Below are 27983 nucleotides of genomic sequence, written 5' to 3'. Positions count from 1 at the left end.
TAGTAATAAAATCGAACCAAAACTGGTTTCGTTTTATTGTTGATTGATTGTCTTGCTCTAAGCCACGTTGAGGACAATTTTTGGTAGAAAGGCAAGACTAGAAATTTAAACATAAATAAATAAGTCTTTTTGTTGGAGTCCGGCAATATACCTGGTATAATACCTGAAATCCAGCCTCTAGAAAGCACTGCTACAGTCGCTCTTGCTAGGATATAATTCAGCTGAAAGTCATTAAAAATTACATTCTTGCTCTCCTCTATTACAAATCCTGTTACATTAACATCCTCCCCAGAGTAATCCAGAACCAGTTCTGTAATTTGCACATCTTGTCATAACTGCTGTCAAGAGAAGGTCCAAACCTGTAGAGACACACATAGCATTCAAGAGGCCAGAGGAGTTTAGTCTCGGGACAAGATAAGCTTGTTTTCATAAAGCTTGGTGTGGGATTAGGAGATTGGAGAGAGGACTTGCAGTATCAGCTGTAAAATGATGCCCCAATATTGAATCCCCAACAGCAGCTGCCAGAATACAAGGAAGCTGAGGAAACATCTTTGACTCATGAGAGTCAGTTGAGAGAGAAAAGAGCATTAAAATTGGACAGATATCTGTGTGCTTTAATTCAGCCTTCCTCAGTTTAACGCCCTCCAGATCCACAAATGAGGTCAATTAGGGTTGAAATCCAAAACACCTGGGGGGCGCCAGGCTGGGGAAGGCTGGTTTCATTCATCCCTTGATTGCATCTGCAATAACCACCATGGCAGAGAGGAGGGAACCGAAAAGGGTAATTTGGCAGCACAGCCTCAGAACGCTGAGACTATGATTGGAAAGTGCTGGCTAAGTGGTGTGAACTAGACATAGACACCATGACCTGGCACCTGTCAGCAAGAGAGAGACCTTTCTAGAAACTATTCTAGTCCTCTAATGCTCACTGCCCTAGCATCTATTTAAAAAGTTTTAGGGCCGTTTAAAATACTCTGCAAAAAAAATAGAGTTCTCTTTCTGTATATAGATATATATATATAAATATAGATAGGCATTTGTTGAGATTTAAAAGCACCTCGGTTATTTTCATAGTTCCCAAATATAAAATTGTCACAGTATTTCCCCCTCCCCTCTCTAATAGCATCTCACTCCATCTGCTCAGCACTCGGATTCCACATTCTGTTCTCTGTCACCCACCAGCTCCCCACCTTCCCTGTCCCTGGCTTATACAGTGGTGGCATCATTGCTCAACAAGCCATTGGTGGCTGCATTGTCCTGGAGTTTCATCTGGGCACCGTTCGCCTGATCTGGAATCCCTTCTTTGGCTGCCTGTTCCTGGAGGAGCCTGTGGCGGTAGAAGTAGAGGTAGCTGGGAAGCAGGAAGCCCACAAAAGAGAAGATGAGGAGGGGAAGGTTCACCTGGGGAGAAGGGCAAGGAGAATCAGCAACGGGAGTGCAGACCCAGTGATGTACATTTATGCTAAATGCTAATGAGGGGAAGAGAAAATGCTGGCTCCACCTCCTGGCCTGCCCTTAAAGTGGGATATTGTCTTCACTGTGAAGTCCCAACTCAGAAAAGGAAGTCAAGTGAACAGAAACTTTTAATATCCTCCCTTTGATGAATTAGAAGGATGCATCCTGCTGTTTCCACATGTAAAATAATATTATACCCTGCCCTCTGGGCAGCTCACAACAGAATAATAATAATAATAATAATAATAATAATAATAATAATAATGCAATAAAACATCAAACAATAAAAACCTGCCCTAAGCAGGGCTGTATTTAGATGTCTTCTAAAAATCAGACAGTTGTTTATTTCCTTGACATCTGATGGGAGAGCATTCCACAGGGTGGGCACCACCACCGAGAAGGCCCTCTGCCTGGTTCCCTGTAACTTGGCTTCTCGCAGTGAGGGAACCACCAGAAGGCCCTCTGCGCTGGACCTCAGTGTCCGGGCTGAACAATTGGGGTGGAGACACTCCTTCAGGTATACTGGGCTGAGGCCGTTTAGGGCTTTAAAGGTCAGCACCAACACTTTGAATTGAGCTCAGAAACCTCCTGGAAGCCAGTGTAATGATGCGCAGGCACATGCCCACTCAGCCACCATCCTGTGATTGCTCCTTTTCCCGCACTGCACCAGCATGCTAGAGCACAAAGCTGGCTGCAACAGGCACCTATTGCTCAGCACATGTGACATTACCAACCTCTCCACACTGGCAGGGTAGGTTTGTAACTGTTTTTAAAATGTTAGCAAATCTCTTTTCTTTTTTTCAAGATGTGGGGTGAATGAACAAATGCTGATGCTTGTTTCTTTGTTAAAAGTAGTGCACAAGTATAAAACAGATCTAGTGCTGGATATACGTATAAGCTAAACAAGCTATAGCTTAGGGCCCCACTCTTGGGTTGGGGGCCCAAAAAAAATTTTAAAGGGGAGAAAAACTGAATGTACATTTCCAAAATACAAAATAAAAAACAAATAAAATAAAACCTACATACAGCAACAGTGTTTTGTGTTGTGTAGGCTCCTATTTGTTATGTGCAAATGGCTTGAGATACCTATTAGGTCCATAAATTACCATATAGCATATATTCAACACAAAAAACAGTGACAATTTGTTGTTGACAAAGGACAGCTGGACATATAAAGGGCCCCATTACCTTCAGTAGCTTAGGGCCTCATCAAACCTAAATCCGGCCCTGACCGGATCCACACTGCAAGTGAAAAGTTCACTGCGATCCCTCTTAAAAAGCAACCTCAGTCTTCACCCCGAGAAGCCATAACTCACCCAAAAGGGATCACCGTGTAGTGGTCCCACCATAGCCATGAAGAATGGCTGCTGGAGGAGAGCAAATACAGCACTGATCAAGGACTGTAGACCGGTCAATGTACCAAAGTGATTGGATGGATACCTGGCAACCAGAAATCGCGTACAGAGGGTGAGACTCAAAATGCCGCAGAAGCTGGTAACAACCCTCCCCCACTCCCAAGACCCATTGCACACACCTTCCAGATATCTGGGAAGTGGATCAGCTGCTCAAAAGATATAAAAATCTATCCATATTTTAAAGCAGCCTTTGCCAACCTGGTTCCCTCCAGATTGCTTTGGGTTTTAAATCCCCCCCAAAAGTATTGCGGTACAAAACATCTGGAGGGCACCAGATTGGCAGAGGCTGAACAAGGACATGTGAAACACATAAAGATGTCTATCTATGAACAGGAAGAGGAAAAGAATGTGCGAATGGACAAAGTTAGTAGTGACATGGACAACAGCTTCTACTGAAAAGCAGGAACCGCTTTAAGGTTTGGCAACAGAAACGGAAAGATAAACTGCCTCTTTATTGCTGCTCCTTTCCCCCTGCTCAAACTCTCAACTGTTAGGGAAGATATGCTGCCTTTAGAAAAAAGATAACTAGAGATAAAAAGAAGGGGAAAGCCAGCCGATAGGGCATCTCCTCCTCCTCGCTTCCAGCTCTCTTTGCCTGTCAGCCAATGAGTAGAGCCAGAGAGCGGAGCTGCTCTTCACGCAGGTGTCACAGCATGAGATTTTGGAGTGGCAGACAATATTACCAGAATGCAAACACACACAGGGCCCTCCCTCTCCCCCACCTGTATGGTCTTGCTTTGCAGCTCCAAAACGGAAACTGCTACTAGGAAGGGGAAAGGAGCACACTTGGCTGTCTCTCCTGCTTCATCCACCTCCTGTGGAACTCTCCCCATGCCTTGTGCTTTAGCCACATAGCTTTGGGAGGGGGAACTAAAACTAGACCCAAATCAGGGCGTATCCACATTTGAAAGAGTTTGATAAGAGGCCTTATTTGGCCTGGGATTTCCCTATCCCTGGTGTAGCGTAAGAAGCACAGTGCAAGTTCTCCTCTCTCCTGTCCATGCTAGCTGGGGCTGATGGGAGTTGGGAGTTCAACTACAGCAGGAGGGCAGGGCACCAGGTTGGGGGGAAGCTGGTGCTGACCATAATCTTGGTCCCACTCTGAAGCTGGGAGGGCAAAGGGCGCTCCACACAGTGGCATAACTCACACAGCGGCATAGAGACCTCCGCAGGCAGAATGGAAAAAACCACGCACCATGGTGTGAAAGATGAAGGTCACATACTGTGGAGAAAGAAACAAAATGAAGGAAGCCACACAGGGCTGATTCGATGAAGGGCAGGGTCAGGGGGAGGCCATATGCCAAGGAGCATCATGGGTGAAATGAGAAGTGGGGCAGAAGTTACCTGGAGAGGGAGGTTGTTGATCAGGCAAGTGGTACCAAATCCCACCAGCAGTAGGTTGGTGATGACAAAGGCACGAATAGCATTGGTGAGCTTCTGGATTTTACAGTAGCGAACTTTGGCTGGTTTTCCTTTTGTCTCGGTCCTAAGGAGAAAAAAGGAGAACGGTCAGCCCCCTGTGACTGCAACATCCTCACACCAAGAGCATTCAGGTTTGGTCTTCGTACCGATTCCGCTTTTGAAATTAGGGGAATTGTGACTCTCACCTTGCCGATCCAGCGCTGTTGATGTTCCCTGGTGCATCCACACAGTCCTTCATGCGCCAGTCCATCACATAGCCAATGAAGGGACAGGTGAGAAGGCACAGTAACTGCATGACACCAAAGATGGAGGAGTAGAAGCCAACTGCCCAGCAAAAAGAAAGGGGGAAGGAATGAGAGAACAGTCTGAAAGACTTCCTCACCTGAAGCTAACCAGCAGTGGTTAGACTGCCATCTGAAAGGCCCTATGCACACCACTCTGAACTCGCTGGAGGCAGGGTGGAACAAACATATGAGAAATAAGAATCCTTTGTGCCCAGTGCAGATGGTGTGGGAAGCATTTACCAATTGCCATGGAGAAATGCTTTGGTCTAGGCCTGTCCACACAGCATGAATTCACCACTCCACATTCATCCTTTCCTCTTTGTCCCTGCTTCCCATTCTATTTCTCTCAGCTAATCCAGTCTGGCCCTCACTTTCCCCAGGTAAGCTTTTTTTTATTTAAAAATGTTTCTAGGCCACTTCTCGGGGCAAAGGGCCCATCCTAAGCAGCTAACAATCAAAAGATAAAAAGAACAAAACAAAATTGTAAACCAATAAACTACCACTCAACAGCTCCTACAGCTCCTAACATCACCTGCTATGTTAGACAAAGGACCAGAAACCCAGTATTCCTCCCATGGGATAAAACTTGCTTTTCCCCCATTTCCAGTCTCTCCATTCTGTATACAGCTCAGCACCAGGTTACTTGAGAAACTGTCTTATCCCTTATATACCCAGAAGGGCAGTGCCTTCAGCCGGAGAATTTCTCCTTAAAGTGCCAAAAATATCAGCAGCTTGCCCCATAGTAAAGTAACTCAGAGCAGGGCTTTCAGTGTGGCTATCCCTTGTTTTGTGGAACAGAATCCCTGTGGAGATACAGCACTATCTGTACTTTCCAGAAACAACTGCAGACATTTTTGCTCTGACAAGCTTTTCCGGCTAGAAGAAAAGATTTCTTGCCTTAGGTGTTCATTTTGTATTGCTTCAGTTGTTGTTTCCTACCATTTTCAAAATTATTTTTAGCTGTTCTTATGGTTTGTTTGTAAGTTGCTTTGAGACACATGTAAAAGGTAATTCATTTATTAATAACAGCAGCTGCAGAGGCAGCTCTGGTTATCAGTCAAGATGGGCCAGTTATGCTCCATCAGCACTCATAACTTGCCACTGTGAAAAATTGCTACTTGGACTTATTAAATTTTCCAAAGCAGGCTGAGAACCATTTTATGTTTGCAGGGAGGCGGCTTTGAGATTTTAAAAGGAGACTTGGGATCCCTTGTCTAGGCTTTGTTTCCTAGGAAATGGAAGTTCCCAACCAACTCAAAGCCTGGACAGGCAGAGCGATGAACAGAGGGCTTGTTTACCGCATACATACATGGAGAGGTCTGCAATAGGCTCATCTCACATGAGGGTTCCTACCTGTTTCCTCAGCTTCATCCGCCAACTCTTCTGGAACTGGAATGCCCAAGAAAAGAAGAAGGAAAGAACAAAACTGCATCACAGTAATTGGACCAGGACCTTGTCCCAACAGACCCAGATTCACTCCCCTACCAACTCTACACAATTATTCTGTAGGTCACCCTGCAAGCAATACTTCTCCCAGTCTCCTACGTTGTTTATTCTCCCCCAACTCCCATCTTTCTCCCCTTTGCTTCCTGGTCTCCTTTGGCTGCTGGGAAATCGTTCCCCTATCAGTCCTCACCAGGGTCCTGGCCGCCTGTCACTTGGAACTCCAGCATCTTGTTCATGGCTGCCATGTAGAAGATGACACGCAGCTGGGTCATGCCCATGGTGAAGAGACTCCACAGAAAGATGGGGGAGCAGACACTGCGGCGGAAGGGGGTGGCACCTGGAGCCAAACAGAGCATGGAATACAGATCAGGAATGGAGAAAACTTCAAGTTTCCCTAGACTGCAACACCAACAAGCCCTGCCACTGGCTATGCTGGGCTGGGGCCTATGGGGCCAATCATTTGTAGGTTCCCCTTCCTAATTTAGAGGGTTAATGTGGCACAGCAGCCAGAAGGACCTAATAAGGATGTGCAGATGGACAAAGCAGAGCAAAATCTTGTGTTCACTTAAGGTAAAGTTAAAAAGGTAAATAACCCCTGGACGGTTAAGTCCTGTCAAAGGCGACTATGTGGTGTGGCGCTCATCTTGCTTCAGGCTGAAGGAGCCAGCATTTGTCCACAGACCGTTTTCTGCGTCATGTGGCCAGCATGACTAAACCACTTCTGGTGCAACGGAACACCATGACAGAAACCAGAGTGCATGGAAAGGCCTTTTACCTTCCTGCCGCAGCGGTACCTATTTATCTACATGCACTGGTATGCTTTCGAACTGCTAGGTAGGCATGAGCTGGGACAGAACTACAGAAGCTCACCCCATTGTGGGGATTCGAACCTCCAACCTTTCGATCGGCAAGCCCAAGAGGCTCGGTGGTTTAGACCACAGTGCCACCTGCTTGAAGTATATGGGGGTGTGGGATTTTCCTCTTGCTGCCCATCCCCATAGACCAACATGGAGCACACTGGCTGGGCTAACAGGGCAATCCTGCTCCCTGTCCATCATCTTTGAAGGCATAGGGTGTTTCATCTGAACAGCCCTGCGGGTGGCAAACACCAAAAAAGATTATTGGAAAGATTAGTCTCATGGAAAAGCACTAACTTCACTATCATTTCAGCTCTGGAAAAAGGTGAGCTTTAGTAGAGACGGAGGCACTTCTGAGACTCAAAGGTCTGTATATTATACCTTGTAAGAGAACAAGAAGGGGGTAGCTCTTTTTGGTAAAACCTTTACCTTTTGAATTCAGGCTCAACACAGTTGCTGGCAACTTCCATTGGATTATTTACAAGGCTATATACATCTCCCCGGCAGGACTCTTAACTCCAGCCTGCAGCAGGGGATTCATCTGGTTTATGGGATGGGAGGTGAGACTCTTTAAGGGGACAGTGTGTACTTAGTGTATCGTGCCTGAATACAGGAAAGGGTTTTTTTATTTTTAAAAAAGGATGGACTCAGGAATGGGCTTCAGTCCTGTTTTCTGCTATGAACTAGAGTAACCTCCTCCTCGAGTTTAATTCCTTCACATTACGCAGGCAGAGAAAGCCCAGCCACTCCCTAGAAGTTGTTTTTCCTCACAAGAGCAAGACAGATGTCAAAAGGAAACGGCAATGGCTTGCTCCTGCCGATAGATGGAGCCAGATGCCAGGGCCTGTTCTCAGCTCTTGCAGCCACTGCCAGGAACAGAGCCTGACGCAAGAGGCCCAAGGCCTTGCAGGAATAAATCTATAGTACATCCCATCCCTCAGGAAGCCTCGAGGAAGCCCCTTGACCTGCAAGAGACCTGTGTGTGTTTGTGTGCAAGCCATGGAACACTAGACGGGCGCCGAACCAAACCGCAGGTTTTGTTTGACAAGCCGGGGAAGCCGGGATTTCCTTCCTTCTTGGGGAGCTGTGGTGATGTAATGAGGGGGCACTCACGATCAGAGGATTTCACGGGCTTTCGGTGCAGGTCTTCCACAGATGGATAGAGGCCATCAAGATGTGGCGCTCTCTGGCTCAGCCGCTGCCCCACGGCCGTCATGTGCACATAGAACCGGTCGCCCGTCACCTTGTGGTCGAGGGCTAAGCTGCTCAGTTTGATCTTCTTCCTATCTCAGGGACATGGAGGGAAGGTTACATGCTTGCTGTCCCCCCACATTGGGCAAAGCCTATGGGAGAAATTCAGTGTTGTGCTATGATGGGCGCCATCTTGTCTCACGGGAAATTGGTGCCAGTGCCAGTTCTAAACCAGCGGCAGAAGCAAAGGCGGCATTTCTGGTTTTGCCTCAAGCGGCAAAATGGGATGCACTGCCACAGCTCTAGTGGAAAATGAGGTGGATCCCACAAGCCTAAAGCCTGCCCACCTCTGAAGTAGTGAGAGAGCCCAATGGGCCCAAGTCCAAATATGAGCTGTGTTGGGCTGAAGGAGGGCAATAAAACTGAGTCTCAGGTATTGTGGACTGCTTAGAGTGGAAACAGGCATATGTGGTAGAAGTGCCTCAGGGTCAGGGTTCAGCAGCAGCACCTGGCGTCTTTGGCCATGTGCCATGACTGGCAGGGCCCACTGCTGCCCTGCCTGTTTTGGTTGGTTTTCCCTGGCTCCAAGCAGCACCAGACAGCTGGCTTTAGACACCCTTTAAATTTCCCACAGTGCTCATTTCCTAGGAAATCAGAAAGGGTTGCCAGACCCAGCTGCCCAGTTTGCCCAAACAGAGAAGGCCACTCAGTGTACCCAAAGTGCTGCTGCTGTTGGGATAGCCACCTCCCCACTCCCTCACAGAAAGCAGCTCTCTCTGTCCACGGGACTGCCTGCCCCAGGTGACGGGAACAGGAGCAACCTTCCTCAGTTAAGGCTGAACCGGCTGCTGCTTACATGTAGCTGACTTCTTCGGGAGCCGGGAAGGATTCATGGGGCCAGTTGATCATGCAGTTGAGGAAGATGAGGCAAGCCAGGCCTGACCAGACGCGCATAATGGTGATGAAGGAAACTCCGCTGTCGTAGATCAGCTAACAGCAACGGGACAGGAGACAGAAATGAAGGGGTGGGAGAAGAGAGAGGGCGGCAGAGGAGGCCTCAGGTGGGCTTGGGCAGTCTCCCAAAGTAGAATCAAGGGGGAAGCCAACAGGTAGTCCAGAACACCTGGAGAACACAGAGTTCCCATCAGCCCCAACCAGCATGGCTGATAGTCAGAGAAGACTGGAGCTGCAGCCTGCAATATCTAGAGGGCACCACGTTGGCTACCCTACACTAAGCCACAATTTGTTTTAGCCAAAGTGTCCTTTTTTGAGCATCAAACCCAGTCTAACACTAACCATGATTTGTTGTTGGTTTAGAAACCATGGCTTGCTTTAACTAAGTGTGGCATTCTGTCTGAACCCAACAGCCTTTGTTTAACCATGGTTTGTTTGGCCACCCCACCCTAGACACTTGCCAAGCTACAGAGGCACAGGGCAAGAGCAGCTGGGGAAGAGGGGAAACCAAGCATCAGAGAAGAAAGCCATGGTTTGTTTGCTCATGTGAGAGACACCCTGTGGATTGTTGAACAAACCATGGCTAAAGCAAGCTATGGTATAGTGTTATGTATGAACTCAACCAATACCTCCTGGATTCTACTCTGCCTCACCTTATGCCTCCCTTCAATACCCCTAACAGGTCTAATGGAGGAAATATTATCTCTGAATCAACTGTAAGGCTCCGTCAGCCAGGAGAGAAGCACACAGGCATAGATCTGGGAGCTGCCTCAAGCCCTAAGTAATAGTGGGACACTCCACACTAGGCAGCTGGGGTGATTCAGGTTTGCTACATACCTTGACCCCAGGAAATGTAACAGCAGAGGAAGCATACGAGCCAATCATGAGGGCCATGAAGGTGGACCGCAGGTGTCCAAACATGTTGGGCAGCTAAGGAGAAACAAAAGGAGAAAACAATTAGCAGAAATGTCCTGCTTCCACTCCAATTCAAGGGCTTCTTCTGTAGGGCTGCTAGAGTCCTTCTGCCTTATTCAAGAACTTCACAGAACACCATGGAAGCTCCAAAGGCTGTACTGGAGGATTATCACACTCCAGGGAGCAAATGGCTGGAATCTTGTTTATTTTCCAAATTCTCATTGCATCTCTCATTCTGAGCTTTCATTTACTACAGATGAGGCACATTCTACATAAACGTATCACAGCTTAATTATCCAACATGTGTTACAGCCCAACTTACATATGCCTACTTAGAAGTATTTCTCACAGAGTTCAAGGGGGCTTAATCCCAGGTAAGTGTTGCAACTTTAACCAAGTTCAGTGCACAGAAGGTAAAAAGTGGGGTTTAGTTTGCTCTTTCAATTCATCTTGGGAGGGGTGTTTCTAGGATGAAGGGGAAATTGTGAAGCTCCCTTGTCATTTTTGCTATTGGGTTCTGCATGTTCTTTAAGGAATGCTATATTTACAGTTCTGGAATGTGGTTTTCTGGTATGTTATTATATTTGCTATTTGCCATGTTATTATGAAATTGCTTTTGTTTTGAAATTGTTGCTATGTTGTTTTGCTATGTTACTATGATATTGTTTTTATCGTGTTTGTTTGAAATGCATCTATTTCTTTGTTGTAAGCCACTTTAAGCATGATTTGTGTGTGTGTGTGTGTGTGTGTGTCTGTGTGTGTGTGTGGAAAAGCGGCACACAAGTAAAATGGGTGGTGAATGCATGAAAGAAAATGAATGGTACGTGGGTACATGCAGAAGATCTGGATACATGTGGTTTGTTGCAAGTGGAGAACTAGGAAGTGATAGTCATTAGCCCAGATTTACTAATCCACAGTAAAACAAAGCAGAGAAAGATGTGGCTAATATCCAAGAGCAGAAAAGATAAAGACTATTGTCTTCTAATCTCTGCAAATCAAGCTGCTGTTTAAGGTACTGGAGCAGAGGCTGGTAAAACTATTGGGTGTCTCAGAGACACCAAAAAAAGCCACCTGTTTATCAGGAGGGGAGTTCAGGTGTTGTGAAGAGTTAAGAAACCTCCAGGTAGGAATGTGTATAAGTCAGTGGGGAGCAGGAGAAATAATAACCTGGCTTCCATTTAGTTTACTGTTCCGGAAGGGAAACTCCAATTTCTAGATTGATTGCAGCATCTTAAAAATGCAAGGTTGGGTATAGAACAGCTGTGGCCCTCAGAAGCCTTAGTAAGATGTAAGCTACACCAGCATCAGAGAGAGATAACTGAACATATGGTGTTGCCTTATTCTGCCAGGCCATTGACCCACCAGAGACCATCCAATATCTCAGGCAGGGATAAAATTCCCAGCCCTATGACTAGAACCGTTTCAACTGGAGATGTCCGAGGCTGGACCTGGGACCTTCCGAGAGCCAAACATTTACATCCACTGAGCTATTTGTACTCCACTCCCAAAAAAATATTCTTATACTTGGAGGGTGAACCTTCTAGTTATCCACCTGTTTTTCCTTTGCAACAGCCCCGGGGTTGTGGCGTGCTGCCAACCAAGCACTTTGCTTGGGTAAACAGTGGCGCACAGGGAGACTCTGCCACACTCCAGCTCTTCAACATATGCCCTTGCCAAAGGCAAGGGGGAAGCGGGTGGGGCACTCGACCCAGCCTTCTGATTGGCCAGATGCTACCCTTTCCTGGCTTATGTATATGTACCCTGTGGGTACAAGAAGGCACAAAAAGGCACTGTGATCTAATAGTGAGGCAAGCACCATTCCTTATGTGTTCTGGGAAGAACTGGAAATAATTAGAGCATGCACACAAACACCACCACAAAGGGAGTGAGGTAAGCACCAGGTAAGATATCTCCCCACCCCACTCGTCCTCAATATCATATTCCCTTTCTTTCTGCCAGCACAGATTGGTTTGGCACAACAGGGACAAACCAACTGTGGGAGACGATTGCCACTCTTCCTGTCATGATCACCACCCATGACATGGACTTGCAACATGGGTTTTTCTAGACAGGGTTTCCCAGACTTGGGTCTCCAGCTGTTTTTTGGACTAAAACTCCCATCACCCCCCAACTACTGGCCCTGCTAGCTAGGGATGATGGGAGTTGTAGTCCCAAAACAGCTGGAGACTCAAGTTTGGGAAATCTTGTGCTAGGGTGACTATAGCACAGAAGGAAAGGGTTCATGTGCCTTTTTAAAAAAGTATAATAAGAGGGAATTCCAGTAAGTGCAGCTTTTCTCAGTCCCAGATGATGAGATGCCTACAACATGCCCTCTTTGACGTGGCTCTAAAAGGCACAGGGTGTCTTCGGTCACTTCTCCCAGGTCATGTCACCACAGAGCTCTGTCCTCAAAACTTTGCACTCCCTGGAATCTTACACAACAGGAATGAGAAGGCACGCATGTCCCTCCCAATACCTGAACAGGAGACGGATTACACAATGAAATACGCACACCCTATGCCAAAACAGACAAGTTGTGGACTTGCACATGCACACGCACACAGAGAGGTGCTCTTGCAACCAGTAAAAGGGGCTTCACATTTTACACGAACACTCTCTGCACTTGGAAAGAAGACACGCATGCAGAGCAGAGAGATGTCTCAACCTGCAGGGCTGAGTTCCACCACACAGATTTGCATCACTTTAATTGCTGAGCATTACGAGGGCGGATTTTTCTCAAATTAACTTGTTGCCAATACTTCCATCATAAATCACACAAATTATACCACAGCGCAGAGAAACAAGGCATGAGAGAGCTAGCGGGACGGAGAGATTTAGTAGAAAACAAACACCTGGGCTTTTAATTATGGTCTCAAAGGGAGACTACTTATTTCTTCGTGCTTTTATCCTGCGTAGGTGTCCTTCCCTGCACCAACCCACCCATACAGCAGCCGAGCTTTGCTTTCCCCGCTTGTTTTTAAATACAGCGAAGGAAGAAAAAAGCCTGTTTCTGAACAGTGCAACCTCAAAATGCAGATGGAAGCTGGCATGACTTAATGGTCCTCCACACAAAGAGGAGGGTGAAGATGATGTGAGTCAATTGTCTTCTGTGTACAAAGATTTAATTCCATGGGAAAGTGCTCAGTCACATGAGTCTCCCTCAGGCTCAGGGGCCAGATGAAACTTCTCTATCTGACCCCTGGGACTCTTCCCAGGCCAAACTTGTCATTGGTCCTTCTCTTCACACCCTTGAGTTCTTTTGCTTGGCTGGAACATGTCCTTGAACAATGTGCATGCACCTCAGTGGCCTGAATGGGGGTTGGGGAGATGTGTTTGTGTGTGCAGAGCAACCTCTGACTTGTGCATAGCTGGAACACAGCTTACTATACAAAGGCAAGAGGACTATCAATGGCTATTAGCCCTGATGGCTCTCCTCTGCCTCCAGTTGGAGGTAAAAAAGCTTCAGAATACCATTTGCTGGAAACCACAGGAGGGGAAAAGATTCTTGTGCTCAAATCCAGGCAACAAGATTTGAGAACAGGATGCTGGACAAGATGGGCCACTGGTCTGATCCAGCTGACTCTTCTTATGCTCTTAGGAGTCTCATCTGTCACTCAGCCCTGTGATCTTTGGATGCAGGGCGGTATACAAATTTGACAAATAATTACTAATATAAAATTTAAAGTTCTGAGCAAAAGAGGCTAACCTCCAAATTTCCATTCTATGATTTCATGAATCATCATGGCTTTTACATGCAGATCTCAGAAACCCGACACATTAACAACAGCAGCAGATCTCTGGTGCGTCCTCTTAGATATCATGAGGAGTCATGCATCTGGTCTAGTTTTTTGCACCATGGCAGTGTCATGAAGTGTGGGGTGTATGGTGTTCACAGAGCAGACTGAGGACACAGATGTAAACTGATGGTTGAGAGTGGATATAGGATGTCCCCATGTAAAAATCACACCTTCTGGGTTCCTTGCAGGAGCAGGGCTGAGATTCCCAGTAGGTGTTTATACACAGAATGCAGTATATTTAGCTCAGAATAAAAGATGATGCCTAAGCTCAGATACGAGCAAGTATGCAGCTGCGTTTGAAATGAGAGAGGGGCCCAGCACTTCAGTTACCCAGGTTCTTGCCTCAAGTTATCAGAAATTATGAAAGAAATCAAAATAGTCTCGGGTGCTATCAAAGAAGAAAAACATAACTCCTGAGCGATGCAAAGAAGCTCAGTGAGAAATGCAAATGACAAGGAGGCCAGCTCTGCACTCTCTTAAGTACTCCTGCAGCCACATACTCAGCCTTGACACAGGACTGCAGCAATACTTGTTGCAAAGTATAGATAGGCACCCTGCCAGTCCTGTGCAGTGCCCTGCCCCTGCCACACCTTGCCTCTGAGCCAATCATTGTGTGCGTCCCCGTTTCTTGCTGCTGGTAACCCTGTTCCTTGGGAAACAAGTAGCAGCTACCGCCTGGGACAACCAATTATAAACAAGGACAGGGCTTCTGTATGCTTAATGGCTGTACAAAAGAGGGAGCCTTTGGCAGGTTCAACTTTTGCACGCCACACCCTGCTTGGAAAGCCACAGGTGCCCAAAGCTGCACTTCTCCACCAGGGTTAAAGAGACAGAAGCCCTGCCCTCATTGATCTCCCTGGCAGGGGAATTATGTCATTATCATCTGCAGTTTCCCCAACCCGGTGCCCTCTGGATGTTGTTGGACTGCAATTACTATCAGCCCCAGCCAGCATGGCCAGTGATCAGGGATGATGGGAATTGTTGTCCAGCAATATTTGGAGGGCATCAAGTTGAGGAAGGGGGTTGTCTGAGTTCAATGAGGACGGTGCTTTTAAAAAAAAAAAGCAAAAAGAGTGTTCTTCAATAGATGAAGCCAAATCCCAGCCTAAACCAAATCATACAGATCAATAAATGTGTGTATGTGTTTGCATACTGCCTACCCCCACGACGGTGACAAAAAAGCTCCACTCATATACTATGTAAAGAATGAAAGTTTAATGTGTCCCTCACCTTCCCCTTCTCTCTCTCTCTCTCTCTCTCTCTCTCTCTCTCTCTCTCTCTCTCTCTCTCTCTCTTTTCCTCTCCTCTCTCTCCCCACCTCTCTTTCTCCCTCAACCCACATTGTCTACAAAAAAAGGCCTCAAACTGACTGCAACTGACCTGTATGAAGGATTCTACCATTTGAAAACAGAGACACTGAATGTACTTTTGTTACCTATGAAAAAATATTTCAATAAAAACATATTTAAACTGTAAACTGTATGTATTTGCAATGTCATTCTGCGCAATTTCTTTTTCGCTGCAGGTTTTATGAGATCACGGCTTTTGGGGCGGTATTATTGAAGGAGGACAGGGAAGGAGGGGGATGCTGTACAGTTCTGGCAATGTAACCCACCCCTCTCAGCTCCTGTGAAAATGGGAGAGAGGCGACCAGTACAAGACAGACCCTAAAGGAGGGGTGAGGAATCCGTGACCTCTCTGAGATCGCTCAACTACAGCTCCCATCATTCCTGTCCATTGGTCCTGCTGGGTGGGGCTGATGGAGCCCAGCAACACCCAGGGGGCTACAGGTCCCCCACCCCCGACTTAAAACTCATCTTCAACGCAGGCCACATGGGAAGCTCTCCAACGTCCTTGGAATGAATATGGGTGAAGAATATTGTTCCGGTATCTCCTACTATCGCCACCCATCTCTTTATGCAGTGAAAGGGCCAATATGTCAGTTTCCCCCATACTTACAGTTAAGGAGGTGAAGGTCAGGCAAATACCACCAAAGCCATTCAGGGAAAGGCCAAGAAAAATCAGCGGGGAAAGAACTAGCGGGAAGAGAACAGAAATGTGGGGTGAGCACAAAGGAGACAATGGGGTGCTGCAAAGAATGGGGGCATAAAAAATAGTGGAGTGACATTGTCCATAGGGCTTGAGAGCACCATGTGAGATTGCTAAGGGAAGGGCGTGGAGCAGACCTAGAGAACCATCCGATTGTCTTTAGGCTTCTGCAGCCAGAAAGGGGGATGCAGCCATGGCTTCTGCAGCAACTCTCCTTTGCAAGCCCCATTGCTCATGCCCACATGCTGCCTACTGTGGAGGCACAACAGGAGGGGGAGGGTAGACTATGGGAGTTGGTCAAGAGGGGTGATGCTGCAGAACCATCCTCCTTGTTGGTGGGAGGGAGGGAGGGTGGGGGAATTCTCCACACTGCTACTGAAAGTCAAGTGCCACATGGCCAGTCTTACCTGGTGGTTTGTAGGCTGCCAGGGCCATGAGAGCACAGGAAACAGCAAAGCTGGCACTGCAGAGAAATTAAGGCAGACGTATGAGAACAATGCAAAGCTAAGTCATGCCTTCAATGAGATGCCCCACAACCATGTCAGGAAGTCATCCCCCCAAACTACAACCCATTCTCAGTTTCTCGGCGGCCTATCCAGTGGACCCCGCCTTGCTATTCCAGGGAACCAGGCAGAGGGCCTTCTCGATGGTGGCACCCACCCTGTGGAACGCCCTCCCATCAGATGTCAAGGAAATAAACAACTATCTGACTTTTAGAAGATATCTGAAGGCAGCCCTGTTTAGAGAAGTTTTTAATGTTTGATGTTTTATCGCTATTATTATTATTATTATTATTATTATTATTATTATTATTATTATATTGGGAGCTGCCCAGAGTGGCTGGGGAAACCCAGCCAGATGGGCGGGGTATAAATAAATAAATGTTACTATTACTATTATTATTCCAGACCCCTTTGAAACAAGAACCCACTTGCCAGCACCCTCAGGGCAAATTTGTCACAGTCCCTAGACCAGGGGTGGGGAACTTCAGGCCCAGGGGCCAAATCTGGCCTTCTAGGTCTCTCTATCTGGCCTTCAAAAATTTCCCAAGGCCACAGCCCTCCCTGGACTTGCTTCACCCCCAAGCGCTTTTGCCTGGCTGGAATGTGTCTTTGAACTCTGCTAATGCCTCTTGCTTGTCTGGATAGAGAAGAGAAAGGGGCATGTCTAGAAACTCGCCTACCATACAAAGGTAAAATGTACATTACTGGCTCCACCCACTTTTGCCACTGGCCCCACAGAACCCCTGGAAAGCAGCCCTCAGAACATTGTCCAGAAAGGCCCTTCAGTTGAAGAAAGGTTCCCCATTCCTTCCTCTCGATCTCTGATCCATACCTGCCGACCAAGCGCAGTGGCCTGGGGCCAAGCCGGTCCATGAGGATCCCCAGAGGCAAAGTGGCCGCGCTCAGTAAAAAGGAGCCAATGGTGAAGCCCAGGTTGAGCATCTCCTCCTGCTCCACGCAGCTGGGCCAAGGGTGAGACGAGGTAGTCGCAGCTGAGCCGTTAGTGGCATCAGTGTCATTCGCACCTAGGAAGAGAAAGAGGCAGCTTGGGTCAGAGACTTATTTCTGATTTATTTCTCACTTTCACACCCACAGTGTCCTAGGGCAAGCAGGCTGCTCTCTACCCCTGAGGTCCCATTTCTCACCCTTCCCCCTCCCTGATGTGCTGGATGAAATGCAGAATCTGTGTTGCTCCACAGCAGGTTGAGCAACAGAGCCTGGGGTGGAATAAGTTTGGGGATCCAGCATCAGCCCTGTCTTGGACCTGTAAAACTATAGAAGGGTTGTCTCATTTACACTGTGGTCAAGGGAAGGAATCTACCTGAGATATGCAATCACGGGAAGCATCAGTGTGAGGGGAAAATGGGTCCCTGGGGCAAGGGCTTGGAGAAGGGAGGGTATCACTTCAATTTATAATGGGAGCAGGTGTTTCTAAAGTTTTGCCCCATAGTAAGATAAGATGGCCATCTGTGGCTTGCAAATTAGCATCCTGGGAGGGGAACAAGTGTCTTGCCCTGAGGCCTGTAGGAGGGAACCAGGCACTCTCACTTCAAGACAGGCCCATAGGCTATGTTTATCATGTGGAGAATGTTTGAAACAGCCTCTGTGTGATTGCTTCTGCCTACTATTGCCCTAATGGGTAGCCGCAGTTGCCATATTGTGCTTCCACAAGGTGTGAAATGTCTCCCACCAGCCCTACCCACTTGACCTCAGCGTGGGGAAACTCCAGAGGGGTGCCAAGTTTGTGGGGACCCATGACAAGGCCTTTACAGAGGTGGTTCCCCATTGGCAGAGAACCCTCCCTAGTGAGGCGTGTCTGACTTTCAGGAGGAATTTAAGAACATTCTTGCTTAACCTGGTATTTGATGACAGTAAGATACTGTGCCCAGCAACCCAGAGATCACAGGTTGTGAAAGTTTTTCACTGTTTTTAGAATGTTTCTTAACAGTTTTTCATTGTTCTTAATAATAATAATAATAATAATAATAATAATAATAATAATAATAAATAATTACTATTCCTGTGTCTGACATCCTGCGTGCCTTCGAGAGGAACAGGATATAGATTAAATAAATAAGGATAAAAAAGTATGATGTGGATGTATGTGATGTCCTACTCTGTGTGCTATGATGGCATCAGTAGTATGGCATTGTCTAGAAGTTCTCAAACAGCCTCCATGTGATAAGTCTAACATGCCACTTTGCTTTGACTTTCAGTCAGTCACACAAACTCCACATGCTTGATGCGGAGAGTGGGGTGGGGTAGAGAAGACACATGAATTAGGTATCTTTGTAGTAGTGGTAGTACCAGTACACATTTGATTTCTTACCCACCTTTTTCCAAGAAGTCCCAGGGTGACTTACGATATAAAAATACAGTATCAGAAACAGATTACAATCAAGAAAATTGTGTGCAAGGATACAGAACTCCTTTTGCAGAAATAAAATTCATTAGAAGTGTTAATACAAATGGAAGTCAAAAACTCTGTAGCTGTTGATAAGGGATTAAGATCAAGACTGAATGTAATTGGATTAAATAAGCTTTCGGAAGCAGGATGAAATAAAATTATTTTACCTTGAAATCTAGCACGCTCAGCGGGTCACACAAAATGTATAATTGGCTTTTTAATTTAATAATTATAATGATATTTGAATTTGAATTGCAATTTGGTATTGATAAAATGTGATTTATATTGGATTTTAGTAATTGAAAACTAATTTACAAAAAAATTACAATTTACAAAAAAATTACAATTTACAAAAAAATTACAATTTACAAAAAAATTACAATTTACAAAAAAATTACAATTTACAAAAAAATTACAATTTACAAAAAAATTACAAAAAATAGTAATAAAAGAAAACTATGTGCAGTGTCAAAAGGTCGGGGTAGAACCAGAGGCAGTTGAATGCCAGCCCTACCAAGGCTGAAGCGGATGAGTCCTTTTGCTTGGTCTCATATCCACACCAGAGTTTCTATTGCACACAGTACAACATTCTCTATTAGGCTAGTTCATAAAAACTCTGCTCCAACCAAGACCCACAGCCAGAAGAAGTCTGACCTGGTTAGAAACATCCTTGTATTGATTAGGGATCTCAAAAGAGCAGAGTATGAGGAAGGGGTTCTGCAGAGCTTTTTGGAAACCATCGGTCAAGGGTTCTGCTCAGGATCTTTTCTGAAATTCACCCTGCCCAGCCCCTACCACGTTCTTCATCTGCCTTACCCCACTCTCTCCCTCACCATAAATGTGCAAGCAGCGCCCTGGGATTTCCCCTGTCTCACCTATGCATATATGGGAGTAGAACCCTTCGTGCTTGAGCATGATCAGCAAGGAGCCCCAGCCCAGCAGAACGGCAGAAAAGAAGAGGTTTTCCACCACTGCGGTGCAGGCCATCCACCAGCGCCGCTGGTACGCCTGCTGCAGGCTTGGCGCCATCTTCCCTTGGACTTGGAGACCAGGCTGAAAAGAAAAGGAAGGTGGACATCACTCCTCGCACCCGGCAGTCTTATCAGAGGCACGAAAAACAGCCATCGCTGAAGCAAAGCAGAGATGGGGGAGTAGTGTGCAGTTTGCCACCCCACTGACAACTCTTGACGCAGGAAAGTAAACAGGTGCAAAGCAGAACAACAGCTGCTGTGTCCTGATTCAGAAAGGGAGAAAGGAAGGGACTGAAAAATCAAAACATGAGGAAAACAAAATATTCTATTCTCCACACTGTATTAGCACTAATCCTGATGCAACATCCTGTCTGCATGTTAATACTACACAGTGGGGGTAGCCATTCTGCATTATTATTATTATTATTATTATTATTATTATTATTAAAGTGGATGGGGACAGCTAGCAGGGTTAAGATAAGGAAGGGGTAAGACACTGGAGTGGTAGAGCGTGCAATTCCCACCAAGTCACAAGTGCATTTCCTGGCCCAGCCATCAGCCAGAGGACCAATGGCTGATCTCCCAGCTCTCCCACAGATGAGTCAGCTGCATCACCAGCTGCATTGTGGCTCTCCACGTGAGGGAAGGAGAGCCTGGCAACAGCAGCCATTCAGAGGGGTAAGAACTGCAAAGAAAGTTGCAAGTCCACCCTCCTTGCAAGAGCATATAGCAGATCTGCCAGCCACTCTCTGCTGCAGAGCACTGACTGCTCTAAGAACCTACATATGCTCTACATTTAAAGCAGTATCAGTCATGGCTTCCCCCTAAAATTCCTGGGGAGTGCTGTTTATTAAGGGTGCTGAGAGTTCTTAGGAAACCCCCTCTGAGAGCAACAATTCCCAGAATTCCCTGGGGAAAGAGAGAAATCCCCCTCCCTTTTTAGAAAGGAAGAAATGTGAAATGGAAAAGATTTACATATAGCCATCCAGAACACGAGGGACAGGGCAAACAAAATAGCATGGTGGCTTGTGTAGTTGTTCTACACGGAATTAAAACCCATAAGGAAAGGACTTCCACATGTTCAGTTGGATGTCTGAAAACAGCAGCATGTGTATAGATGCTCATGGGTTCCATGCAGATATTAAATTAATTATATTTACATCAGGGATAGGCAGCAATCCAGCTACACATGTGAACTGGGCATAGTTTGAACATCTGTGTGATATTTTAGCTGTGAACCAAGGAGGCCTCTATTTCAGGATGACAACACCATACATTTAAAATGCATGGCTTCCCCCAAAGGATCCCAGCTACTGTCATTCGTTAAGGATACTGGGCTCTGTGAGGAGTAAACTACAGATCCCAGGATTCTTTGGGGGAAAGCCATGTACTTTAGATGTATGATGTGAGTGTGACTAAGACCTCCCCTCTGCCCTGAACTCCCAAAGCAGCCATAAGCAACTTGCTATATCTTAGTCCCAATCTAAAACAATGGGATGATACTAATGTTGTCCTGCCATAAAGCACTGCTGTTTTGTCTACAGAGGTTTCAGTACTACGCTTGACAGTAAATAACAGTTTTGATCCTGATAAGGATTTGAAACAGGAAGCCCATTCAACTGAACAAATAAATGAAACTGAAAGTTTTGACATGATGGAGCAATATGTTGCTTTAGAAGAAAATGAAGGAGGAGCTGGAATTCTGCAGAAGTCAAAGGAGAGTTGCAATATGAGGCCTGACATGATGACAAAAAAGGATAATAAAAATTTGATGTGGAAAGCCTGGCCTGAATGGGAGTCTGAAAAATGGAGAGATCTCCTTTGGAGGAGATCTGAAGACCTGAGGATTACAAATTTGCTGAAGGTGAAAGTTGGAGCTTTGGGGACATGTGGATTTGAAAGAAATATGAAACAAGAGTTGGAGTACCCCATAGGCTTTGCTTTCAAGTACGGAGGTCTGGCTGGAAGCAATATGGATCCTGTTGGGCCGGAGCCTCTCCGAGACTTGGGGTTTAACATCAAGGACTATCAAAAAGACCGGCAGAAAGGAACTGAGAGAGATATAAGGGCCTCGGACGTGAGATCTCCAGGCTAAATAACATAAAGACTGATGGATATTGGTTGGGGACTGGAACCGGGAAAAGGGTGGGTGGAGGTTGGGAATCCAAAGGGTACATAAATATAATCTGTTTTGTTTTTTATATTTTGCTAGTTGTATGGAAACTGGGAAAATCGTGGAAGGGAAATTTTGGTCGACTTTAGGAAAAAGGTTTAAGAATAATTAATGAGGTATAAGTATTGATGTGTAAATTTGGATAAGGTAAAACTGGTTTTTTAAATTAAATAGAAATAAGGCTGGTAAAAATAAATTGAGGAAATGGAAAAAAGAAGTAAAGTAAAATAACAGTATGTTAGAACAAATGTTCAAGTTAAAGTGGAGAAATAAGTTAAGGATTTGCTGAATTGACAATTTAAATTGGAATACAAGAAGGGGAGGTGTGAGGAGGTCTGAGAAATAAGGTTAAGGAAAATAAGTATCTGAAACTTTATGTGTTTTTTCTTTTTTTTTATTGTTGTTAAGTTTTGAATTTTATGTATTTCTGTGTTGTTTTTATTCTGTTTATTTTTTGTTTTTGATTGTTATATGTTTGTTGAAAATACCAATAAATATTTATTAAAAAAAAAATAAAACAATGGGATGATACTAATGTTGTCCTGCCATAAAGCACTGCTGTAAAATGCAGACAAAATGTTCTATGAGCGAGCAGAAAGCTCAAATGTTAGGAGCTGCAAAGGAAAGCTTGTAAACATGACTCCCTCATGAGACTTAACTACAAGTGCCCCAGCCAAATTGCCCAACCGCAGAACCTTATCCTTACTTGTAAGGGCTCCAAGTGTTATGCTGGGCTCCCGAGTCCTGAAGGCAGCCTTTTGCTTCTGAGCATTTGGGGCTGAGACTTCTGAAGCTCGACAGATACAGCGGAGCTCCCAGAAGACTTAATGCTTCCTGTGGCAAGGTAGAAAGGGAAGCAAACAGCTTGGCAATGGAATTCAGAAAAGACACTCAACCCAGCAGCATTTGTAAACAAGCAACATCAGGGGGACGGAGGCGGGGTGTTGATAGATCCAAAAGAAGAGAAGACCAAGGAAATGTGGCCACCACAAGATTTCGCATGGAAGCAAAAGAAAGAGGAGCCGTAAACACAGATGTTACCCCTGGGAAACAATGCCAGAAAGCAGCTGCTTCTTGAAGTGCTTAGGAAGCCACCATTACAAGAATGTGCTGTCGAACACAGGGAACATGGTGGAATTTTTTTTTTTTAAAGGTGTCCCATTCAACAGAAATGAGAGAACAGGACAGGTGGTCTTTTTGAGACATTTTGAATGTTCCAGGTGAGTGTAGGTAAACTCTAAACTTTAGGATTCATCCCCATCCCAGCACCATGATGTTGCTAAGGACGTCAGAAAAGCCCTACTGAATCAAGCCCAATGGCCATTTTGTTAAGCATTCTCTTCATACAGTGCCCTTCCTAGCAACTGGCAGGTGCCCAGAGGCATAGGCCCCAGACAGTGGTGTGAGAACATAGAACCATGGATGGTAGCCATGGGCAGGGCTGTCATTCACGAACCTACTTAGCTTACTTTTAAAGCCATCCAAGTTGGTGTCTGTCACTGTGCGCATTAGTTTCATAATAAAAATAACTCCACAAACACATGCACACAAACTCCACACAGATCAGCTGAGAAAGAGGGAAGCTGAGAAGGGGGGAAAGGGGGGTCTGTGTGTGTATGAAGTGTGTTGTATGTGTGTGACTGTCTAGTTACAAGTGGCTGTGTGCGCGCATGTTAGGAGAAGAAAACATCACTCCCGGCTCCTCAGCTGACCTGCACACGTCAGCCAAGGAGAGGGAACAGAGGAGCAATATATGTGTGCATTTGGGCATTAAGGATGTGTGATTATGTACGTGTCTGGCATCACCTTCTGTGTGATCTGCCCCAACTACTCCAGACCCTTGGTCAGAAAAAGATTCCCCACTCCTGCCCTAAAGAGAAATGAATTCCAAGGGTGGAATGTTTCTATTGCTGCCCCCTAATTTTTCCTCAGGCAATTGGCTTACAAAGACAGGTGAGAAGGCTGAGCCATTTGACTGGAAGTATGTTTCCATGTCTTTATTCTCTTATTTCCTCTGAGTACATCCTGTTATAGAAGGAAAGGGTATGAATTATAGAACTAAAGAATACATAAATAAATATTTTCCCCCTGTCTCTTCCAGCAGTGATAGAGAAAAATCGCTGTGAAATATGCTGATCTGCTATAGGGTTGCATGTTATTGTTCAGTTCAAAGTTCCAGGGAGGCAATTGTTCTGTTAGCACAAGCCTTTCTGCTTGCCAGGCAGAATGATCTTTTCCTCTTCTCCAGACCACCCAGAGCCCCACTGCAGAGGGAGGCAGCCCCATTGCCCTAGTGTGACTTGTTCTGTTGGCTCCTGCAATGCAACAACTCAGCTGAATCCACCCTAGAGATTCTGAAATTTCATTTTACAAGAAAGCAAGCTTCTGTTCTTATGGAGGCAAAGGAAAACCTGGAAGACATCTGGGAACCAGTGTTTATTAACTAAGATGGGAGCTGAAATAAACATTGAAGAGAGAAAGATGTTATTGAACTCTGCACAGTTCCCCACGGTTTAGTGTGCCTGTATATCCTGCTGTCCATCTAAGTTTCCCTGCTTTCCTGTGCTCCACACCCCTTAAGGTAAGGTGATCAAATTGCAAAGGAAGGCAAAGCTCCTAGATGTCTAACAGAATAGGGGAGTTCAATAGATTCAGCTTTTCTGAACACTGTGTGTCCTGCCAAAGTTCTGCTGCTGTCCTCCTTTGCACAAAGCCATTCTAGCTGAAAAAACTTCAGAAGGGGGAAAGAAGTTCCACAAGTTATTTGACCATCGCAAGGTTACAATAAAAACAAATAGTGAGACGTAAGAACATTGAAACAAAGTTGCATCATTCATTTCAAACCCTGGAAGCGACCTTCTCCAGAAGTCTATATTTAGGCATACACACACACACACACATTTGAAAGTGACATCTGTGTGCACGACACTTCAACATAAGCAAAAGGGGAAAGGAAAGACAAGTCACTGCACCAAGGAACTTGCAATTTAAAATGTTGGCCTGGCAGGCACCAATCTGTCAGACATCCAGGTGTATTAAAAACAAGGATGCATCAACACAATGTATGCTAGCACTCTCTCGCTCACACTAGCTGGATGACAGCATGTACACGGCGAATGGGTTTGCCATGCCCCGTAGTGGCTGCTTCAGATGTCTGCACAAACCTTCAAACAACCATTTCTTGGCTCTGATAGTGGTAAGGTGGGAGGAGGCATGAGAAACTCTCCACCACCAAGACAGAAGTAATAACATGACTTGGCCTTAAGAAAGACCATTAGGAAGAGGCAAGCAAGCTGTCCAATGGACCCTATTCTCCCCTACGGAAGGGTTGAAGATTATGGTGGGAAATCTGTGGAACATATTGGGGTTTTTTTGAGAGGGGCAGGTTCTAGCTGGGCATCATCAACCCAGCATTGGCCCTGGGATGGAAATGTTTTCATCTTCTCCAGACATCACAGGGATCTGAGAGTCTGAGAAGAGGCAGACTAGTGCATTTGGGCAGCACTGCACACCAGCAGATTGTCAGTTATTATGACTATTGTGGGAGGAACACAACTGGGCTTTCTGCCCAATGGACACCAAACAGTCTAGCGGAGCCCCTTTGGGAATGGGTCCCTCTCTGTAGCTGAGAGCCTGACCTATCTGCATTGGGGGGGGGGGGACAAGCAGCACAAGAAAAGCTGCAAGTTCCCATGTGCCAGGGGCTGAAGTTTGGGGGAGGAGAACAAAAGGCAGCAGTTTCAAGGAAGATGCGATTTCCGGGGAAGAACATCAGACAGAGCGCCCTAACGGGGGGAAAGGAGAAAAAAGTTGCTCCAGGAAACTGTGGAGTCTCCGGAGGTGTGAAGAAGAGCAGAGGGAAGAACATCTGTTAGGATTTAAGTAGAGGGAATTCAGTTGTTGCTAAAGGGCAGTGATCGGATTGGGGGAAGGGGGTCCTTAAGTTCCCCACAGAGCCCTGGCCGACCCGCCCGCTCGCCCCCCACGCCGCCACTGCCCCACTGAAGCCAAACCGTGCTCCCCGTCGCCTCTCCACCCACAAGGAAAGGGGCAGAGTGGGGCATCGCAACAGGTAGGAAGGAGATAGTCCTAAGCAAAGCCACATATATTTCAAGCACTGCAGGAATTGTCCCATTCCTCGGTGACCTCGCCTACCCCCATTTATGAACCCCGCAAAGACCTCCGGTATGGGGGGCCAACTTGAATAAAAAATTAGGGGGGGCTGTAAACCCCGCCTCGCATAATCGATCACAAGATGCGGTGCTCAAACACTATTTGAATGCCAATGCTCATCAATTTGGGGGGCCCAGCCCCTTCAGATATTCTACTGGGGGGCCGAATATACCCTAGGAGTACCCTGTGCCCTCCGGAGATCCTGCCGTTTTGTTCCCTTCCAGGACGACCGTGGAGGGGGAGCGATCAGAATGTCCTTATCTCCATGCAGAAGGAGCCACCCCATTTTGGTAGCTATCGGGAAGGTGAGGGGGGAGATCATTGGTTTTAATACGACCCTCTCCCAGCACTTTCCAGCGACTCGATCCCCCCTTGAAGCGATCCCTTCGCTTCTCCCCCCCCCCCCCTTTCTTCCAGCTTTCGGCCAGGCCCGGGCCGGCCCTGCTTCTCCCTCCTGCCGCACACCCAAAATATCTATGGCTGGCAAAATCAACACATGGCCGAAGTTATTTGTTTTTCCCAGCCCAGGCTAGAGGAAGCGGCTGCCACGTGGAAAGGAGAGCCCTGCCTGGCAGGCGAGCGGCTTGGAGAGCGGAGCGCAGTCCACAAAAGAGGCTTTCAGGGCGAGCCCCGCCCGGGCCACTCGCCGCCCCGCGCCCCTTTCCCGCCACCCCGCGCCCCTTTCCCGCCCGTCGAGCAACTCACACTGGGCGCCGGATCTCCGGCGGGCGGCAATGGAGTCGCGCCTGCTCTTCCTCGGCAAGGTGTTGCCGGCGCTGCGCTCGGGAGGGGTGGAGAGCTGGAGGGGGGGATCTCCTCCTGGCCCTGCCCTCCACCTCGGCGAAGATTACGCGCCGCGCCGCGCTGGCGGGTCTTGCCAGCGGCGGCCGCGGGGTGGCTGGTCCCGCCCGCCCCGGAGAAACAAGCGTGTTGCGCGCCTGGAGGGTTGGGGAGGGCGCGCAGCGGGCGGCCCGCGCAGGAAGTGTTGGCCTTCGGGGGAGGGAGACGGAGGCTCGTGTTACTTTATAAGGCCATCGGAGTGTGTGTGTTTCTGTGTTTCCGTGTCAATCAGTCAAGAAGGGGGAAAGAACATGGGACTCGGGGAAAGTGGAGCAAAAGAGCCCGAGGCCCGGAAAAGAAGGAGCGCAACACTTTCCACGTGGGGCATCGTCGCCCCAGCCTGAGCGCACACACAGAGCCTCTTGTTCTAAGCGCTTCTCGCCCGCCTCTCTCTCTTTGGAGCAATAAGCGGCTGGGATATTGTTGGCGCTAGAGGACTGGCTTTGTAGCCAGGGGCAGAAGCGCAGGATTCGAATTCACCGCTACCCCAGGCTACGGAGTCGGGACTCCATGTATGTGCATGTATATGTATGTACACACACACACAATGGGGTTGGGACGTGTGTGTGTGTGTGTCCTCGCTTTTCTACCCTATGGGGGAAATAAAATTGACCCACCTCGCTTTTGCTCCTGCCGCTCTTTATTATGCGCAGCAGCGGAGTAGAATTTGTACTAACGCCTATTACCGTACTTTTCATATTGCAGGTGCAGATATGCATCCCTTGGTGCTGTGTGCGAATATGAAATAAGTATTTTCAAAGTAAAAATAAAAGAGGTAAATACTGAAAAGCTTTTCAGAACAAGCTTGCTTAGAAATTCAACCCTTGTCTATCTGTATACCAATGCAGCTGGATTAAATGCATAGGGTGCAGGGAATGTTGCAAGACAGCATGTTTCTAAGTTAACCATTCCTCTGTGTAACTGAGTCATTGGTTATTTTATTTTTTTTTAAAATCCAACTCAGAACACCCTTGTGCTTCCCCTTTCTCTTCTCTGCACACATTCAACCCTATTGGACTGAAGTGCAGGAGCCACGCTTTGGTTTGAAATAAACAGTTTCTATAGTTTAAACTATGTGCTGTGTATAGAAAAACTTTCTTTTGTCTGTCCTGAACCTTCCAACGTTCATCT

At 46.7% G+C, this 27983-nt stretch overlaps 1 protein-coding gene across 2 annotated transcripts; it reads right to left on the bottom strand.

Annotated features, from left to right (window-relative positions):
* Positions 1-27003, bottom strand: SLC43A1 (solute carrier family 43 member 1). 2 transcript variants are annotated; one of them, XM_053398409.1, is made up of 16 exons: positions 26718-27000; positions 22546-22673; positions 19571-19748; positions 17121-17313; positions 16193-16248; positions 15696-15772; positions 9862-9954; positions 8927-9060; positions 7993-8162; positions 6213-6359; positions 5930-5965; positions 4478-4616; positions 4215-4356; positions 4019-4092; positions 2772-2895; positions 1-1401 (listed from the first exon to the last, which is right to left on the bottom strand). In XM_053398409.1, the coding sequence occupies exons 3-16, from the start codon at positions 19722-19724 to the stop codon at positions 1207-1209; spliced, it is 1734 nt and encodes a 577-aa protein (XP_053254384.1). In that variant the 5' UTR covers positions 19725-19748; positions 22546-22673; positions 26718-27000; the 3' UTR covers positions 1-1206. The 2 variants fall into 2 exon arrangements, 1 of the variants encoding a protein (XP_053254384.1); XR_008331723.1 differs by lacking the exon at positions 1-1401 and having other exon boundaries at positions 2819-2895; positions 3954-4092; positions 26718-27003.
* Positions 27004-27983: the final 980 nt, after the last annotated feature.

The sequence above is a fragment of the Podarcis raffonei genome, chromosome 1, assembly GCF_027172205.1.
Source record: "Podarcis raffonei isolate rPodRaf1 chromosome 1, rPodRaf1.pri, whole genome shotgun sequence".
Taxonomy (NCBI): domain Eukaryota; kingdom Metazoa; phylum Chordata; class Lepidosauria; order Squamata; family Lacertidae; genus Podarcis; species Podarcis raffonei.
Note: the sequence above shows the minus strand (reverse complement) of the source record. Positions and strands in the feature narration are given on the sequence as shown.

Coding starts and splice junctions, on each gene's coding strand:
- SLC43A1 (XM_053398409.1), bottom strand. CDS start 19,724: ATGGCGCCAAGCCTGCAGCAGGCGTACCAGCGGCGCTGGTGGATGGCC. Junction 17,314..19,570: donor CTACTCCCATATATGCATAG/GTGAGACAGGGG, acceptor TTCTCTTCCTAG/GTGCGAATGACACTGATGCC. Junction 4,357..4,477: donor AACAGCGCTGGATCGGCAAG/GTGAGAGTCACA, acceptor TTTTCTCCTTAG/GACCGAGACAAAAGGAAAAC.